This window comes from Terrapene carolina, unplaced genomic scaffold, assembly GCF_002925995.2.
Source record: "Terrapene carolina triunguis isolate 2854851 unplaced genomic scaffold, T_m_triunguis-2.0 Scaffold132, whole genome shotgun sequence".
Lineage (NCBI taxonomy): Eukaryota > Metazoa > Chordata > Testudines > Emydidae > Terrapene > Terrapene triunguis.
In genome coordinates, this window is record NW_020664483.1 from 1,986,285 (window position 1) to 2,004,869 (window position 18,585).

At 49.7% G+C, this 18,585-nt stretch overlaps 1 protein-coding gene across 1 annotated transcript in view; it reads left to right on the plus strand.

Moving 5' to 3' along the window:
• TTBK1 (tau tubulin kinase 1) overlaps positions 1-18,585 on the plus strand; it is a 105,704-nt gene that overhangs the window by 40,531 nt on the left and 46,588 nt on the right. The window contains exons 5-8 of the mRNA XM_026653206.1: positions 1,274-1,378; positions 15,609-15,674; positions 17,327-17,419; positions 18,409-18,534. Of these exons, the coding sequence (XP_026508991.1) occupies positions 1,274-1,378; positions 15,609-15,674; positions 17,327-17,419; positions 18,409-18,534 (390 nt within the window). The remainder of the gene's footprint in view (positions 1-1,273; positions 1,379-15,608; positions 15,675-17,326; positions 17,420-18,408; positions 18,535-18,585) is intronic.

Here is an 18,585-nt window from a genome sequence, read left to right on the forward strand (position 1 = left end):
AAAAAAAAAAAAAAAAAGCCGCGATTGGCGGCGGCAGTTCAGCGGCAGGTCCTTCGCTCCTAGAGGGAGTGAGGGACCTGCTGCCCCTGAATTGCCGCAGGTGCCGCCCCTCTCCCTTGGCCGCCCCAAGCACCTGCTTGTTAAGCTGGTGCCTGGAGCCGGCCCTGGTGTGCCCCAACACTTTGATAAAGGTCACGTCCACGCATTTGTCTTTGCTAAAGAAAACTCCCTTTCCGGAGCCATTATTTCACAAGCAGGGGTATCTGCATGTCCTGGCAAACAGACTAGAGGTGCAGGGAACCCTGTGTTGGCTTCTGGGGAGTTCTCCGTGCCGAGCGAAGGCAGAAGGCGAAAAGGCAATAGTCTGGCTCTTCTGCCCAGGGAGGAGTGACGTCCCACCCAGGGTCAGGGTCAGCCCTCTTCTCGGGGCTTCAGCAGGGAACACACCTTCCATATCCACCCTCCCTTCCCCTAACCTGGGGCCTTCTGCAGGGGCTGTCTGTTCCCTACAGGTTTCTACTCTACAGACCACTTGCCCGAGAGTCAGAGCCTGCTCCAGGGCCTCTTGTAGGAGCCACGCTGCTTCCTGTAGCCCTCCCCCCACCTTGACCCAAGGACTTCCTGCCAGGCCCTCTCTGCTCCTGGCCGCTTTCTCCTTAGCGGCTCCATCTCAGCTGGGAGCTGGGACAGGGCCGAATTCTCAGCTGGTGTAGGACAGTGTCCCGCCATTGACTTTCTGTGCCTGTTTACTCCAGCTGAGAATCAAACCCAGCATGGCAGAGTTATGTGCAGGAGAGCGGGCTCTAGTAACTATAACATGAAGATGAACAGCAAGCACTTTCTGCCCATAGTAAGCCCAGCCTGAGTGGGGATGCTCCTTGTTCACTACAGAGCTCTGGATGTGGAGTATAAATAGTTCCCATAGCCGCTGAAGTTTTGCTGAGTTAACACACACTCTGGTTTTATGGTTATTATCTGGATTATCCGTAGCCACCTGTCTTCAAACTGAATTCTAGGTGGGGGAGCCTGGAACCCCCTTCACTGCTGGGTTGCTTCTCTACTCCTTGGGACACACTTTGAGCCTCTGACTTTCTCTGCCTGGGGGAACCAAACACGTTATCAAATAAACTAGGAACTCATGGTGCTGCCTGGACATGCACTCTGTTCCTGCCTGAGGCATCGCTCGGTGGGGTGGTCGGGAGAGTTCTGAGTTTGGCGTGAGAATGGCTGCTACTATCCAAACTGATTACTTTATTCTTTTCCTTTTGGCCAGTCCAACTTTTCCATGGGTCGCCTGCCTTCAACCTACAGGAAATGCTACATGTTAGACTTTGGTCTGGCCCGGCAGTACACCAACACCAACGGCGAAGTCCGGCCAGTAAGTGACACCTTTTCCAACTCTGCTTCCACTCAGGCAAGGAAAGGGGTTTTGTTGTTTTGTTTTGTTATGACATGTATTGGGACTGCTTCTCGGGCTGGGTGGGGGTGGGGAGGGGTTGTGTTTGAGCTGGGAATGGAGGAATCTGGCTATTGTCTGAGAAATGTGGGTTTTTTCCATGCTAACAGTTTTTCACGATGCGCTCGGGCCAAGCAGGCAAGAGGCCAGAGCTGTCCAAGCTGGTGGCCTCCCTCCCCCCACAGTAGAACAATCCCATTCATGTCTTTGTCCCGGCCTAGTCTGGGGAAGAGAGCTGGGCGTGTTCTTTAGAGTTGTTTGATCGCAATGCAGCAGGAGTCTGAAGAGGACACTGCTCTTCCAATACACTGGGCGTGATGTTCACCAAGACGCTGGGCTGTCACCAGTGCCAGGAGCCTTGTTCCTTCCCCTGCCTGGCTTTGTCCCTGTGCCCCCTTTCCGATTGCTGAGCAGGGGGCTGAGGGTGGTTGCTCAGGGTGCGGGGAAGGGGAAGTAACTTGCTCTCCTCTGTGTGTGTGTGTGTGTGTGTGTGTGTGTGTGTGTCGCATCCAGCCCTCTTGCTCAGTAATGTATCGTTTGGGCTCAGGCAGAAGTGCAGCGCAAGCTCCAGAGATGTGCGTCTCACCTGGATCCCGCTAAGCTGCAGGCTGAGCGCTCCTGGCTTTGCCATCGAATAGGTTGCTCACCACTCCCAGGACCAGGCCTTGGCGAGGGCCAATAATCTGTTTGGCTGGCCGCCCAGTGTAGTACCCTTTGGCTCCAGAGCCTCTTATATCCGTACGCTCTCTGGAAGCCACGCTGCCTCTCCACAGAACCCCAGCCTAACTCACCCGGAAAGTCCCAGGCTTTGGCCCAAAGCGCTTCTACCCTGAAGGTGGGCTGGAGCCTGCTGGGCTCAGGGCCTGAAAGCCTGACACCCCAAGCTCTGGTTCAGTGAGTGGCTTCCCCGCTGCTTAGGGCCCGTCTGGCTAAGCAGACTATGGGCAGCAGCTGGATCCCGCCGGTCACTACCGCGGAGAAGGCAGAACTGGGGCAGTTGTCGGGATGCTCCTCCCTTCTCTGATACACCCCCCCGGCTCCAACCATGTCCTGCCTGGAGGGGGGCTTCAGCAGCCCCTATGGACTCTGCATCCAGGAGGTTCTATTAGGTGTGTGTGTGGGGGGGCAGACAGGGGCATGACCAAGTGTAGAAATCTACACAGAGCCTTCCCTCACGGGATTCATTGTTATAGCCTGTGCCAGTGCTGGTGTCCTCAATAAAGCGTCTTAGGAAATCAAACCAAAGCAGCGCAGAATCAAATCCTGTTTCGCGTAAGGGCACAGTTATGGCTGAGCCACGTCAAATTGCCCGGGAGTCACCCTTGGTAGGAACATGCTGGGCTTGCTCCAGTCTAAGAGCTGGCGTAGGTTTATCGTGGGTCTCTGCACCATGGTGGCTGTACCGATATTCGAGCAGGACTGGACATTCCCCTGGTAACAAGACTATGCAGAGTTAGCACAGCGAATGTTACCAGTATTTCTGGAAAGGAGATCAGTCATCCGGCTTCAGGGCTTAAACCAATTTCTAACCATTAGAGACCAGGATGAGACCTTCCTGGGACAAGATTATCCAGCTGTGCCTGTGGGGCTTCTTGCACCTTCCAGTTTGGTTTAGGATATCACACTGCCGCCCATCTCCATAGCATCTGGTCATCTTCCATGTAAAACCAATAGCAACAGCGAAATCCCCAGGGGCCTCCATGGAGACTCTGGCCCTTCTCCCTTTTTGGGGTCCAGGCTGTGCTTGGACAGGGGGTTTAGGCTGGTTGGCTGATTGACTTGTTATTGTGGGGGAGACTGGGTTGATGGAACATTGCTGAGGGTGGCCACTCTCCGATACAGAAGAGTGACTTCATGGAGCTCAGGTCTGATCCGGTCTGACAGCTCCAGTTTCGTTTCACTGACAGCCACTATTTTCAGATAGAAGCTCTCCATTTTTCTGACCCCTGCCCCCTCAGATCACAGCACTTCAAGGGCCCCAGGAGGTGGAGAAATGTCACCTCGCCCCACATGGTCTTTTCCGGCCAACCATTTAATGAGACTGACATCTGTCTGTGTGCTCCGTCCCCCTACGAAAGCTTTGGCCGTCTTCTTCTCAAGTCAGTCATTCTGCTTTGGTCCCACCCTCACCACGCACACCTCCCGTCACACCAACTCACCCAAACAGCCCTGGCCCCCCACTCTCTAACTGCCCAAGTCGGCCACCAGGAAGGAAATTGTCTTGTGAACCCAATAGCAGCAACACCACACTGGCTCGGCGGAGAGGCTGTGCCAGCGAGATGCTCTGAGCTGGAACATGACTTTAAGGCATGTCCATTCTGGGGCCCAGGGCCGGCTTTAGGCCAATTCCCCGGAATCGGGCCCCACGCCTAAGAGGGCCCCGCGCCTAAGAAGGCCCCGAGCCTTAGGCGCCTTTTTAATTTTTTTTACTCACCCGGTGGCGGTCCGCTCTGGGTCTTCGGCGGCACTTCGGCGGCAGGGGGTCCGCTCCGGGTCTTCGGCGGCGGGGGGGCCTTCAGTGCCGCGGACGACGGGGCCCAGTCCCCCCGACGCCGCAGTGCCACCGCGGAGAGGCTGTGCCAGCGAGATGCTCTGAGCTGGGACATGACTTTAAGGCATGTCCATTCTGGGGCCTGCCTGCCTTCACTGAGACCCCATTAATAACCACAGGCAACCTAACACACTCAGACAAACTGATAAGAGCTTGCATTATTCTATTATAATCCCATTGAATTCGACTGATTTTTCCCTAATCTCCCTCTGTCCAAGCTTCTTGACTGAGGGTGAGTTGGTGGTGTAGTTTCCAGGAAGGCTACACCCTTCAGCCCTTCTCTTTAGAGGTTATGGGGTTCCTGTCTTTTTGGGGGTGCCTGCAGGAAGTTACCCAGACAGCAGGAAACACAACAAACCCAGGATTGAATGGCTAAAAACATAGAGGAGATGGAATGAAAACAAAAACCAGGGTTTGCGTAACCCCTGTAGACTGACACTCCTCCTACGTGAATCAGAGACGGCCTTTTCTGCATGTGCCTTGACAACTGTCCCATCTCAGGCCATTAGTGCAATAACTCGGTGTCAAAGCCAGTTCCTCAGTGTAAATTTCATAATCCAGTGCTTGAAACTAGTCTGTGCCAAACAGGATGCAGGAGGAAATATCAGAGGGTCTGGTGCTGGGGAATGACATGAAAGGAATTGGAGACCAAGATTTATATAGTGTTTAGTATATTATGTTCATTATACGGCCCCCCACAGCATCATGGTGGGCTGTGGAAAGGGACTTAAATGGAAGTTTACTACACTATTCTTTCTTTCTGTGAAAAGTCTCAGAATGCTCACACTGGTTAGACTGCAAACCTCCTGGGTTCCCCTTTATCCTGAACAAAACCGAACCTTAGCTCAGTTTCCCCCGGAGCTGCCTGTTTCCTCAGTCTTCAAGACATCCAACCCCTCTCCAGCTTTGGAGACTCTCCACCTTTCAGCCAGCAGAGTTGGAGCTAGTGAGACCCAGCTGCTGTGACGATGTGGCTGCCAGGGTGAGTCAGCAGAATAGCCCTGCATTTTCCTGCTGAGTCCTAGAACCTGCCGTCCTGTCGCATGCCCCTTAAACAGCATCAGCACGGGTAGCTGTTTTCTGCAAAATGCCTACACACTAAAGACGTACCTGAAGGGCCTTTTGCTCTTAGAGCTGGCAAGACTGATAGTAGCTCAGCTTCCAAAGGTGCGGGCCAGGAGTACAGGACTCAATTTAATATCTCAAAAAGCTGGAAAGGTTGTTTTAAAGTGAGGTGACTGAGAGGTAAAGAGAGAGACCCCACAGCAAAAACTACGTGGCGAATTGGCCTTTATGTTATTAAGAAAAAAGAGACTGTGACAGGTTCCGTCACAGGGATCCCCTGGGGACTGTCATCTGACGTGCTGAAATTACCTACACAGGTAATAAACCATTTACAACCAATTGTCCTAGTCACTGGGAGCCATCAAGATTCTAAACTATCATTAGTGGCCCACACTTTGCATAATTACAATAGGACCTCAGAGTTATACTTCATATTTCTAGCTTCAGATACAAGAATGATACATGCATACAAGTAGGAAGAATATATTCAGTAGGTTATAACCTTTGTTATGATACCTTACAAGAGACCTTTTGCATAAAGCATATTTCAGTTTCATCATATTCACACTCATAAGCATATTTCCGTAAAACATATGGAGTGCAATGTCACAGAGACTATTGTTGAGCGAATGGGAAACAAACGATGGACAGAAGAATACAGCATGTTCAGTGTGGGGCAATCTGTGTGGACAGCCACAACTCTAGTTTTATGAAGGAAGAAGTTCCAGGCATGGTTTGAGGCCTGGGTGTGTGCAGAATTCTGGCCAGGGACCAGTGAAACAGTGGAGGGATTACACTACCTCAAAGTGAGAGACTGACAACTCAGGGCTTGTGCACACTACAACTTATGTCGGTATAACTTATGTCCACTCGGGGGGGGGGGGGAGTAAGCCACCCCCCTGAGCGACGCAAGTTACACCAACCCAAGCGCCAGCCTGGACAGCATTATGTTGGCCGGAGAGCCCAGAGCAAGCAGTGAACATTATAGCATGAACTGAATCATACAGACAAGAGGCATAGCAGAATGGAGACAGAACAGACTCACTTGTGTAAAGGAGCCAGCCTAGCCTCCTTATTAGGCATTTGTGTCTTTCGTGTCAGGGCCCTCAGAGTGTTTTCGGTTTGTGGATAATAATGCACTAGCCCTTGATGACTCCTTCAGTTCTGCTGTGAGTTGCCACATCAGCGTGTCCGCCAAGAGCTCCACCTCCTCAGGAAGCCGGGCTTCATATAACGCTCTTGTCCTGTAGCTGCTTTTGAAGCCAAAGCGCTCCTGTCCTTTCAGGTGCTTTTCTCCAGGATGCACCCCTGCCCTCCCAGGCAGCCAAGTCCTGATTTCGATTTGCAGACCTGTTGTCCTAAGATGGCCAGGCGGATTTATTTGTTAATTTCAGTGTGAGAAAGATTCCTTCTGCCCTCAGCTCTTCAGCGTCACAGTTCAGCCTGGAGTAAACAGTGACATCCTAGATAAAATCCTCTAAAAAGAGGCAGACCTCCAGGAGAGGCTAATGCCAGCTAAGCGGGGGTGGTGTAACATAGCATGCTGTCATGACTGTTACCTAACAGGATTTGTAAGTAACCTCGGGGAGAGAAGCTTTGCAGTTATTCAGCATGCTGAACTGCAGGTTTTCAAGGCTGAATTTGCACTCCGTGCGCTCTCTATAGGAACCCGGCTCGGTACGGGCAGTAATTGTGTTCATTTGTGCCTGGTGCCTACGTCCTTTTTAATATAATCGCAACAAGCTGTGCATTCTTTGCATTTTCAAAAATATTCATTGAACATGTTCCAAACGAGCTGTTACTTCACCCGCTCAGTTGCAGTCATTTATTGGCCACCAAGGGAAAGGTGGTCTTTTTTCTGGGCTGTAGCTCGCCTGTTTGTCTGAACTGGCAGTGGGCTATTTTGCTCTTTTGCTTAGTCAGCTGCAGTCCATTGATTAGATCTGTCGCCTTGTGCTTCAGACTGCACTGCAGTAGTTTCCAGTGCCTCGCTGAAGATACTATATGCAAGTGCGAGTGACGGTCTGTCTATGCAGAAGGAAAGCATCTTAGGCAGAACGGTACATAGCCTCTTTAGAGGAACGTGGTCCATGTTGCAGGGCAAGGTAACTAAGAAGATTTTAATTTTCTGACATTAATTTTCAGTCTACATCTATGCTTGCACTTCGGTGCAAACTCTTCAAAAGAGCCTTTTGTTACTGCAGTGAAAAGCAGACTAGAAATGCACCTGGGTAAAGAAGAAATGGTATTTCCTACAACCGGAGCAGATTTTCTTTCACTTGGAAAGAAAGAACCATAGGGAAAGACTGTGCATAGAATATATTGTATCCTCCCTCAGACCTGAAATATTTAAATCCAAGCCCAGTGGGTCTGTGCTGCCCACCTTTCACATGAGACATATCAGCTGTAAAAGAGTTAGGCCTGGTCTACACTGCTGGGGGGGGAGAGGGGGGTGTCAATCTAAGTTACACAACTTTAGCTACGTGAATAATGTAATGGACACAAAATCCAGGCACAATGCAGGGAGTGATGGGCACGGGGTTTGGTAGTTTCAGGACTTTTTAAAAAAAAGTTTGTATTCATACTATAAAAGGGTAGGATGTTGTGGGGGAGTGGGTTGGTACTAGAGATGACGTGGAGGAGAGGAAGAGATTATTATTGTCTGATCTGTAACAATGGTGAATAACTGGACACATGGCAATTGTAAAACTCTACCTCCGAGGGGACAAGTTAAAGCACACGAGTCAAGCAGTGTGGGGGAGTGAAATTCTGCACACACAGCTACAGCAGTAAGCCCAAACCGATGTCAATAAACACTGTATTCTCACAAAGGTTATGTTCATAGCAAGGTGTGTTTGGTTTGTACCCTGCTGCTGTCAGATACATCACAGCTTCCATGTCACCATGAGTTTAAATGGTAGACTTGTGAATCATGCTGGAGAACTTGGAGGGTAAGCTACACTGGGGCAGGAGCTGTCTGTTTGTTCTGTGTTTGTACAGGGCCTAGCGCAGTGGGGTCCTGGACGCTATTGCACCACACAACACATCACAACAACCTGAGTAGATTCAGGACAGTCACTTCCAGTTGATTTTTATGCAGCAATACCTCCCTGCGTCAAATTTGTCACAGAGCTTATTGAATTGTTTATTAGTGCTGATTTATAATGTAAGCCCGTATCTCACGCTTTGAAAACAGACAACACAATGATTCACAGTCTATGTACCATATAATGGACAGTGCAAACGAGCTGTCGTGTTTGTCCTCGTTATGGTGAATCCTTAATAATTCCTTCTACGGCCACACTCTGACCTTCAGCATACGCCCGTCCCAACCCCCATGCAGAGCCTCGAGGCCGCAAGTGTATGGCACTAGCCAGCCGGCGGTCACAAGGAGGTGGAGATAGGGCCCGTGGCCCAGCGAGATGGTGGGGGCTGGAAGTGACCTGGTGAGGAGCGACAAGGCAGCAGCTGGCAGCGTGGAGGAGTTTTCAGCAGCAGGGGAGCAGAGCTGGGGGTTGGATCGGGTGAGGAAGGCAGAGTTGATTTGTCAGTGGGAGGGGGAGGAGCCCCAAAAGGTTGATTTGGTCAATTTATTTCATTTTATTTTATTTCATTTGAGGGGGAGAATCAGAAACACTTGTCTCAGGGAGGGCAGGACTGAAGCCCCCACTACAGCGCTTTGGGCACCAGCCACTGCTGCTCTGAGTTTTATGCCTTGTGTTAGAAATGGCGAGTGAGGAGAAGCTGGTCTCGGGAGAGACCCCAATCCCTCCGGTGGAGAGCTCCTGGTGCTTGACAGGCAGTTCACAAATTATGGGTCCTTGTCCCAAAGGGCTGGCCGTGTCAGTGAGCCCCCGCACAGCCAGTGCTGGGGAGTGGGCGTGGGGGCTGACAGCGGCAGCTGAGGAGGAGATGCGTGCATTGGGAAGGATGCAATATTGCTATGATTTTTAATTCATTTCTATTTAATTTTTCTCCATTTTGTGTTTTTTTATCATGGTTTTCTTTGGGTTTCTCTCTGTTTTACAGTTCTTTTGGGCTCTTCTTTTGAGGCTGTGTTTGATGCGTTGGCTTCCCATCCGCTGCTCGTAACCATCTCTGCCATGAGTTGTGAGTGAGCCATCACCATGCTTCTGGGTTTCATTTTGTTTTGTGCTTTCGTTCTCGACGGAGTTCAGAATTTAAGTCTGTTTTTGTTTTCCCTTCATGTTATGTTTCTGTTTTTCAGCAGGATTGTGAGAGCCACCTAATCTGATGCAGAAGCCCAAAGCTCTTGGGGTTTTGGCCTCAGGGGCGCTTGGGCACTCTGGGGGTTCCAGTCTCAGGAACCTGGGTGTCACTCTTGGGGGTCTGGTGTCAGGGGCAGGGCTTTTCATCCTGGGTATTGTTGCCTCTTGAGTCTGGTTTTCCGTATTCGTTCCCTCCCAGCTCCATATGAGGGTAAAAGATGCTGCTGTCATCACGGGTTGAACAAAACACTGCCCCTTAAAAGGGGCATCACTAAATCTCACGGGACAGAGAGTTTGTCTCTGATGGGGCCAGTGCCCCTCACCCCAGGTCACCGGGGCAGCCTGCCTGTCGCACGGATCGAAATCGGAAGTTCCGATTATTTAGTTTAAGTTGCTTTATTTACTTGTTTGTTTAGTTATGCTTCACTTCACTTTGCTTCCTGTCCCACCTTTTCCGGTAAGCCCTTACAACCAGGACCTATTGCCGAGCACTGGCAGAGAGCTGTGGGACCCCTGGGTTCTCCAGGGGCCCTGGCCATGTTTCTCTGGGTTTCCGTCCTGTGTACACACTTTGGAGGAGAAAGGTTCTCCTTGTTTAGTCTGAAGTGTAAATATCAGAATTTAGTAACATCTGCAAAAAGCTCCTGTCACAAGTGAAGAGAAGTCACCATTTCGTAGAGGTCATTGGACTAATCTGAGTTCCCACTGCCAAGTTTTGTTAATTATTTGTCTCTAAAATAAAACTCTACCCTGCCTTTTCCAGCGGATGATGCCCCTGCCTTGTATTTGCTACATTAAAACCTTATTTCCCTGCTATGAGATTGGCTTTACAGATCTCTACTCCTGGAGTTCCTTGTTGAATTGTAGCTGACCAGTAAATAAAGAAGTCAGATGGGAGGAGTGTCCATCATAGACCACCATACCCTGGGGCATTTGTCTGGGATTGTAGCTTACATCCCTGTTCAATCCCTGGGGCCTTTATCAGTAAGAACCTCCCTCCAGGCTCTTCCCCTTGAATGTACTTTGGCAGTGGGTGTTGGGTGCACGCCGTCTCCCCACCATGCATCTTCAGTTTTGACTTCATTGACCCCAGATTTGGCTCAGGTATGAACATCTTCCTCAGTGCCATCAGAGGAGCTGGAAAAGAGTTTGCTGGCACCATCTGGCATTGCGAAGGGGCTGGAGACACTCTACCAGGCCTGGGGACTTGGAGGCGGCTTCTAACCTCTACTAGAAGCAATACAGCTTAAGTGCTTAGCGCTGTGTCAGTGAATTCCACATGTACCTCGTCCACTTGGTTGTTCTCAATGTATAGAGATGAACACCTATCCAATAGACTAGGATCATTCCCCTGTAGGGTGCGAACCTAATACAGTTCCCCAAAATAAAGCTCCTTATAAACAAAGCGTACTTCACATGCTGTACATTTCCTCTGGGGTGCTTTGTATTTTTATTGTTAAGGCTGCGAGTTTGTCACGGAAGTCACGGATTCCATGACTTTCGGGACCTCCATGACTTCTGCAACGGCCAGTGTGGCTGGCTCCTGGGCCAGCCGCACCGGCCGCTGCTGGGGCAGTCTCGGGCCACCCCCGTCCCCCAGCAGCAGTAGGAGTTTGGGTGGGGGAGCTCAGGGCTGGGAGTTGGGGCACAGGAGGGGGTGAGGGCTCTGGTCTGCGCTTACCTAGGGGGGCTCCCCGGAAGCGACGACATGACCCTCCCTTAGCTCCTAGGCAGAGGCCGCTTGCTGCCTTTGCCCACAGGCACTGCCCCGCAGCTCCCATTGGCCACGGTTCCCAGCCAATGGGAGCTGCGGAGCTGGTGCTCGGGGCGGAGGCAGCGCACGGAGCCATCTGGCCACGCCTCCACCTAGAAGCTGAGGGAGGGACCCATATTGCCGCTTCTGGGGAGCCACGCGGAGCCGGGTTAGGGTAGGGAGCCCACCAAACTCCCCCCCCAACCCTCCCACCCAGCACCTGTGGGGGTCCTGGCCCCCTCCCCCCCAGCACCAATGGATGTCCCAGGCTGCTTCCCCTAGAGCACCAGCAGCACCCCCGGGCCACCCCTCCCCCAAGATTTAGTCAGGGGTATATAATACAAGTCATGGACAGGTCACGGGCTGTGAATTTTTGTTTACTGCCCACAACCTGTCCATGACTTTTACTAAAAACACTCGTGACTAAAATGTGGCCTTATTTATTGTCTGGACTCTGGCACTTATCCCCAGTGTGCTAGGCATGTCTACACAAGGGGAAAGACACATCCTTTCACCTGAACAACAAAATGTATAGAAATCCTAAAGTTTACAAAATGAATCAAATATTTTAAAATTTAAATCAGATTTTTATTTACCATTTTCTAGTTCTTTACTGTCTTCTCATTTGATCGTTTTAAATGGCTAAAGTGGATATTTTGTACTTTTGTCGTCAATTAGAATTTCCTAATTGTTTGTAGCATTTCAGATTGTACCTGGAATTTTTTCACACTTTAAAAAATGCACACTTAAAAAAAGTCAAGTCCTAGGCCTTTTTTGAAGTCTTTTGTATCTGAAACACAAAATTGATAAGCAAATGGCCTGTGGTATTTTTGCAAGCAGCAGCACCACCTTCTGATCCCTCGTATATCCACAAGTCAAGAAAACCAGAAGGCTTTGACTAGACCGTACTCTTCCTTCAGAGTTTGCAACTGGGGGCCATTTCCCGAATAAAGTGTTTCAAGAGGATAAAACCGTGTGTTTTCACAACCTGTCTGGAGAGCGCATGTGTCTTGAGTACAGATGGGAGGTGTGACGTTTATAGCAAACCTATTGTATATGGGACAGCAACTACTGAGGGAGGGACTTGTTTGTGTGTGACAAACTAGACATCTCCAGTTACTCCCGTTCTTCCAAACATCTGACCACAATTGCTAGTGATACAATCAAAATATGAGAGAGAATACTAAGTGCCAGGCGATCGATTTTGTGATAGACAATGCAGCTAACGAGGCGAAGAGGAGAAGGGGAGCCTTGCAAGAAAAAGATGACCTTGGTGAGTAAAGTCTGGCTGTTCTGCACATACTCTGCAATTCCTGCTAGAAGACTTGGAAGGAGAGAGTGGCAGGGACCATGGTATTGAAGGCCAGTCTGATCCTGCGATGTGATGCGTGAGTCTGGATCCCTGTACCAGTGTGGAGCCCCATTGACTTTTGTAGGGCTCAGGGGGTTAGCCACGTGGATTCAATTGCTGGAGCAGGGCCTGTGTGATGAGTTCTTGCACAAGAACCACTTTGCAGAGACAAGGCCATGTATTTGTGATGCCTCAAGAAGAAAAGTGGAATCTGCATTTGCAGATTGCCTAGAAGCTTGTTTCAGAATGGCCCAAATTAATGAAAATCGGTGAAGAGCAGTGACAGGATATAGTCTCTGTTTGCCAGAAAGTGACAAATCTTGGCCTGAAGAGGTTTGCTGAGGAATTGCTCCAGATATTGAAGGCAGCATTGTTGGGACTTGATTCCGAACAGATTCATGAGCTATGGCTGAAGCTGTTGAAGTGTGAAAGAAGACAGAAAAAAATCTTGTGCTGAACTGCAATGAGATAACTGCAAAATGCATATTCTGAAAGCATTATGACTTGTAAAGCATGAAAGCACAGGTTTAACACCACGTCACTTTTCAGCTTATGAAATATTCCCGTGTGTGCCAGCTTCCACTCACAATTTAGGAATCAACACTTGAATACGTAGAAGAGGCTTATGCTGGTAGTTGAGTTCCATCTACAGTAATTCAACTGCAGGCCAAATCTGCATTTCGGAAAGTCATGTTCTCCAATGAAATACTGAAAAATGTAACAGCCGCTCACTGGTGGAAGTCTCAAGTAAATGCTCTGGGAGGACCAAGGCTGGATCATGAAAGCAGCATCACAGGTGTTAATTGCTACAGTGTCTTTTGCTGGGACTGAATGAGTATTTTCATCACTTGGGCTGGTGTGCTCCAGGATTACAAACCTCAGGGAGCAGGTGGGGCGTCCATGTTGGTTTTCCTTCTCAAGCACTTTAATTCTGAAAGCCTTGAAATCACTCTCAGTGAATTGGAACAATGGGACTCAGTGGCATAATAGACTTGTGACTTTTGATCATGGATTTTAGTTATGGTTTCAAATGCTGCATTATACATTCAGTATGGATAAATCAATAACACAGTGTTTGCGTGAATACGTGTATAAAAAAATTCATCATTTTGAACTTTGATAATGAAAAGCTAGGCAGATACTCACCGTTAACCCTGAAGTAAATTTGTGGTGAGAAAAATCCAAATAGGCATTAAGAGAACATTTTAATATAAAAATACAATCTTAGGTCCTGATCCTGCAAGTACTTATACATATGCATAACTTTAAGCATAGGAGTAAACCTAGTGAAGTCAGTGGTACTATTCACATGAGTAAAATTACTCATGCGCTTAAGTGTTTGTAGAATCGGGGTCATAATTTTTCAATATTTTGTTTTTTGCCTACCTCAGTTTTGTGAAATTCAAATAAGATACCCTACCGGCAGTGACATTGGAAAAACCCAGCATTTATCATTCTGTTCATGTTAAATTTTAATCAGAAATTACAATAGCTCAGATTTGGGGGTTGGGTTGAGATTTGGTAACACTAATTTCAATCAGATTATTTAAATCAAGGTTTGAATGCCTGCACCTTGCTGAACAGCTGATAGTCTGAGACCACAAACCACAGGCAGAGGGAGGCAGTCAGAGGATACACAGACATGTATGAACTCTACCGAACTGCCCGTCAGCCAATCCATCCCTGAGCCTTGAGGACTCTCACATTCTTCCCCTGCCTTAGGCTCCTCTCTCACAGCTCTGCAATTCTAGCCCCTCTCCAGGCTGGCCAGGAGGACTGAATAGAATCCCCTTCAGACCAATCAGCACTGAAGGGACGTTTGAATCGAGGTACGCAACTGAGTCCTCAGGGCCGACTGCTGCCTCCCACGTGATGAGAGAATTGAACTGGCATCTCCTTGCACTGCGGTGCCGAGTGCTCTGACTTCTAAGCACCTAGGTCTGTCTGGAGTTTTTAGGGTGGGATTTTCAAAAGTGCTTGCCCTGGGCTGAACTCTGAGACCATTTTGGCCATTGCCAACTTCCCCCGGTCTAACTATGCGCCCATTGCTTTTGAAAATCCCACCCTTACCCATTATTATTATTATTATTATTTACATCTGAAAAGCTCCCCATAATCACTTGCCACGTTTCATTATTTTACGTGGAATTAGTTCAGAATGATCACGTCTTCCACAGGTGAAGGTGTGCAGAGCTGGGAGATCTGTGGAAGCCGCGCTCTCAGCCCCGTCAGCAGTGGGAATAACCTCCTGTGATGGATGCAAGGAGCAGGGCTGACTTGGTCTCAAGACAGCTGTGTCCATCTCCTGGGTGGGGAAGGGCATTTGAGGGGTGAGAGTAAAGAAAGGGGAACAAAGGCTCCAAGAGGGACTCGGAGGAGCCTGGGAAAATAGATGAACATCAGAAGGTTTTCCACTTGTTAACTCTTAACATGTAGCTTCCATGTGGGTAAGGGATGGTGCATGTTCAGAGGTAGGGAGAGTTTTTGACAGCACCTGCCTTGGGGGTGGGGAATAGGTAGGGAACTGGGAAGTTCTTGTCTAGGCACTCAGATACCATGGTGATGGGAGCCATACAAATACCTGGAGAGGTGAAGTGAATGGGTTGGATCACTGGAAGCGGGGCAGGACTGAGATATTAGAGACGAATGTGACCTAGTGGCTCCAGTGCAGTCCATCGTGTAGGGGTCAGAACAGGATGCGCTAGTGTGTGGTGCCATCAAGTGCTCCAGTGGGGCCTGCTTGTCTTCAGGAAATGGAGGCATTGGGCAGGATCAGAATAGCAAACCACCAGGCTGGCCCTCGGGCACTGCCTTGGGTTTAGCTTACCCACACTGCCCCATTATCAGTTCGTACTCAAAGGAAGGATTGCTTCTGGGCTCCTGCACTCACTCTCTGCTCAAAATGAAATTTGGTTATGAAGGTACAAACCTGGGTAATGCTGACAGCTTTGCTGCCCGGAGCGACTTTACTAATCACTTTCCCCTTAGCGCAGAAGGAGTTTTTCAGGGAAGTGCAGGACTAAGGCACGTGTGGTCTGTTTATGTGGCCACGTGATCACAGGGAAGGCTGTTAAGAAGAGATCTGCAGCTCTCAGGTTTGTATGGCCCCAGGGGTAGAGCTGGGAAGTCTTTAGGAGTTTGCTGCACTCTGGCTTCTCCAACACCCTGCTTTGTTTCTGAGATTATGTATTGTCTCCCATCAGCCTCGCAATGTTGCTGGGTTTCGGGGAACGGTCCGCTATGCTTCAGTGAATGCACACAAAAACCGAGTGAGTATCTCCATTTCTTAGGGGTTAAAAGAGAAGGGTTTTCCCACCCCTGCAGCCACGAAGGGTACATCTACACTACAATAAAAGATCAGCGGCATGGCCATGGCTGGCCCGAGGCAGCTGACTCTGGCTGTGGGGCTCCAAACTGCAGTGTAGACGTTTGGTTCAGGCTGGAGTGCAGACTTTGGAACCCCACGAGGGGGGTGTATGGCAGAGCCCGGGCTCCAGCTCAAGCCCGACCGTCTACGCTGCTATTTTTAGCCCTGCATCGCGAACCTGAGTCAATTGCCCCGGGCTCTGAGACTCGATGCTGTGGGGGTTTTATTGCCGTGTAGACACAGAGTAGCTCTGCAGCTGCGGGAGGGGTCGGCTGGTGTGAGTTGCTTGTTGCTTACAGGAAGTTGATGTGTCAGATGACTCCAGTGGAGGTGGAAGGCTATGGATTGGATGTGTAAAAATATGAGCCAGTCATTGGCTTTTCTCGAATCGCCTGTCTAATATTTGGCAAATAAAATACAAAATACAAGAGAAACTGAAAACCATGTCCCGGTGCGGCTCCTTGCCAGGACCCACTGCCCCAGCAGCATGCTGGCCGTAGGAAGGCTGTGGCTCATGGCAGCCTAGCCCTGGCGACATAGAATCATGGAAGATTAGGGTTAGAAGAGACCTCAGGAGGTTCTAGTCCAACGCCCTGCTCAAGGCAGGACATGGGTAACTCAGAAGAATCCTAGATTTTTTTCTTCCGAAGAGGGACGTTACTTCTGCAAAATATTTGGCCTGTTTCGCCCCCGTCTCCCCAGATGTCTGGTCTTCCCCCTCTCATCCAGTATTTGTAAATATTTAAGCAGTGTTTCCTGTGTGTATGGTAAAATTCTTCTGATGCTTAGACTATGGAACTAAAGTCCCCTCTGCCCGATCTCATCCTTCCCGCCAGCCTTTTTGCATCCCAAGTGATCTGGCTTTTAGGAGGAGATTTGGAAATGCATGTGTGTCATTACTGTAAGCGGTAAAACACGGATACGGCACTTTTAATCTTCACTGGGCTTCCCAGACAGCTAATTAACCCCAACAGTTCTCCCTGGAAATAGCAGATCAGTGTTATCCTCTCTCACAAATTGGGAGGCTGACACCCGAGAGGCTAAGTGGCTAGCTCACTAGCTGGTCACAGAAGGAGTCAGTGTCAGAAATGGGATTAGTAATCAGGCTTTGAGGCCGGGAGCTGCATCGTGTTCTGCAGATCCCCCGCGAATGGCCTGCAGGCTGCTGAAGAATGGGGATAAAAAGAAGTATTGACCAGCTCCCCATGCATTGAGCATCATCCATTCTGTGCACTGAATGGGGCAGGGTCCTGTGGAAAATATAGCCTGTGATTGTGTAATTACACGCACACGCATACGCACAAGGGGCACAAGTTCAGCTTGCACGGACAACCTCCTTTCCTGAGGTCTGGGCGCTTGACTGTACAACCTGAATAATATTTACCCTCGTTTCTGGAAGTGTCCTGAGAATGGAAGTGACACATGCCCAAGGCGGTGTTCACTCCCCTTGACACGCAGTAGTGGCTCTGCACATCCGCACGTGCGCCATCTCCCACACAGCAGGAAAGATGCTGTTTGGCTGGTTTTGCTTTACTTTGTCTTCCTTTTCTCCAGGAGATGGGTCGACATGATGACCTGTGGTCCCTCTTTTACATGTTAGTGGAGTTTGCAGTTGGTCAGCTTCCATGGCGCAAGATCAAAGATAAGGTAGGAAACATGGTGACTGAGGTGTAATGGGTGACGGGGGTAAAGTGTGTCCAGCAGCTGTTCCACTCCCCTTTCCAGCACCTCAGCATAAACCAGAAGCTGTTTTCCAGGGCTTTTCAGAAAGCATTGGGCAGAGTCAAGCCCCTGGGCTGTTGCACTGAAACCTTGGGTGTAGGTGTCGGGAACAACTTTCCGCCTGTCTCAAAGAGAGCGCACCATCCACAGCTGCTGAGTAAACTAACATTTACATTGAATGCACACTCCACCTCGCTGCATCAATCCTTGGAATACTCTTAAATCACCTTCAAACCAAGGCTGCTAACTAGTAAATCTACCAGTGTACTCTCACGGTGCTTCCTGACGCTTCCCTAGCTACGTTCATGGGACGAAAGCTGGCTTGTAACATCAGCATCGCCGGGTAGGGTTTTGGCTGTACTTTAGCGCACACGCAAACGCTTCCTTCCCCCCCTCTGATCTCCTTTCAGAGGTGATTTTCTCAGTCTGTAACGTGGCCTAAAATGCAGTGTGTGGATTGCTTCCGAGCTGGAAATGAATGGTGCTGTCTCAGCTTGTCTGCCATCACCGACCACCTCAGCCCTGTCTGCTGGCCCATCGTGTCTGTCCTGTGGTGATGAGCTGACTGGTTCCTTCCCGCCAGCCAGCTTCCCAGGAAGTGCTAAATGGGAGTGTTGGCTGGCGAATCAGATTGAGTCCGTGGGAGTAAAACAGACCATCCAGGTGTTCCTGAAAGATCCCCCTGGGAGAGGGAAGAGCCAGAGAGCAGCCGCCCCTAGGAGTCTCCACTGAAGGAGTCCCAGCTTCCCTGCATGAGCAGAACAGCCTCACTTTGCTAGGGAGTGTGTGTAAGCAAGACCCTGGGGGCTCCTGAAGGGTCTGTGCTGCCCACTGCAGACGGGCTAAGGCTGAGGGGTTAGGAGTGTGCAGCCAGGAGAGTGATGGTGGGATCTGGTGTATCTCCCTTTCTACAGGAGCAAGTTGGCATGATCAAAGAGAAGTATGAGCATCGAATGCTGCTAAAACACATGCCGTCTGAATTCCACCTCTTCCTGGATCACATTGCGAACCTGGACTACTTCACCAAGCCCGATTACCAGGTAAGAGACTGGCCTTGTGGAGAGCTTGGTGCATGTCACTGGGGAGGGCTG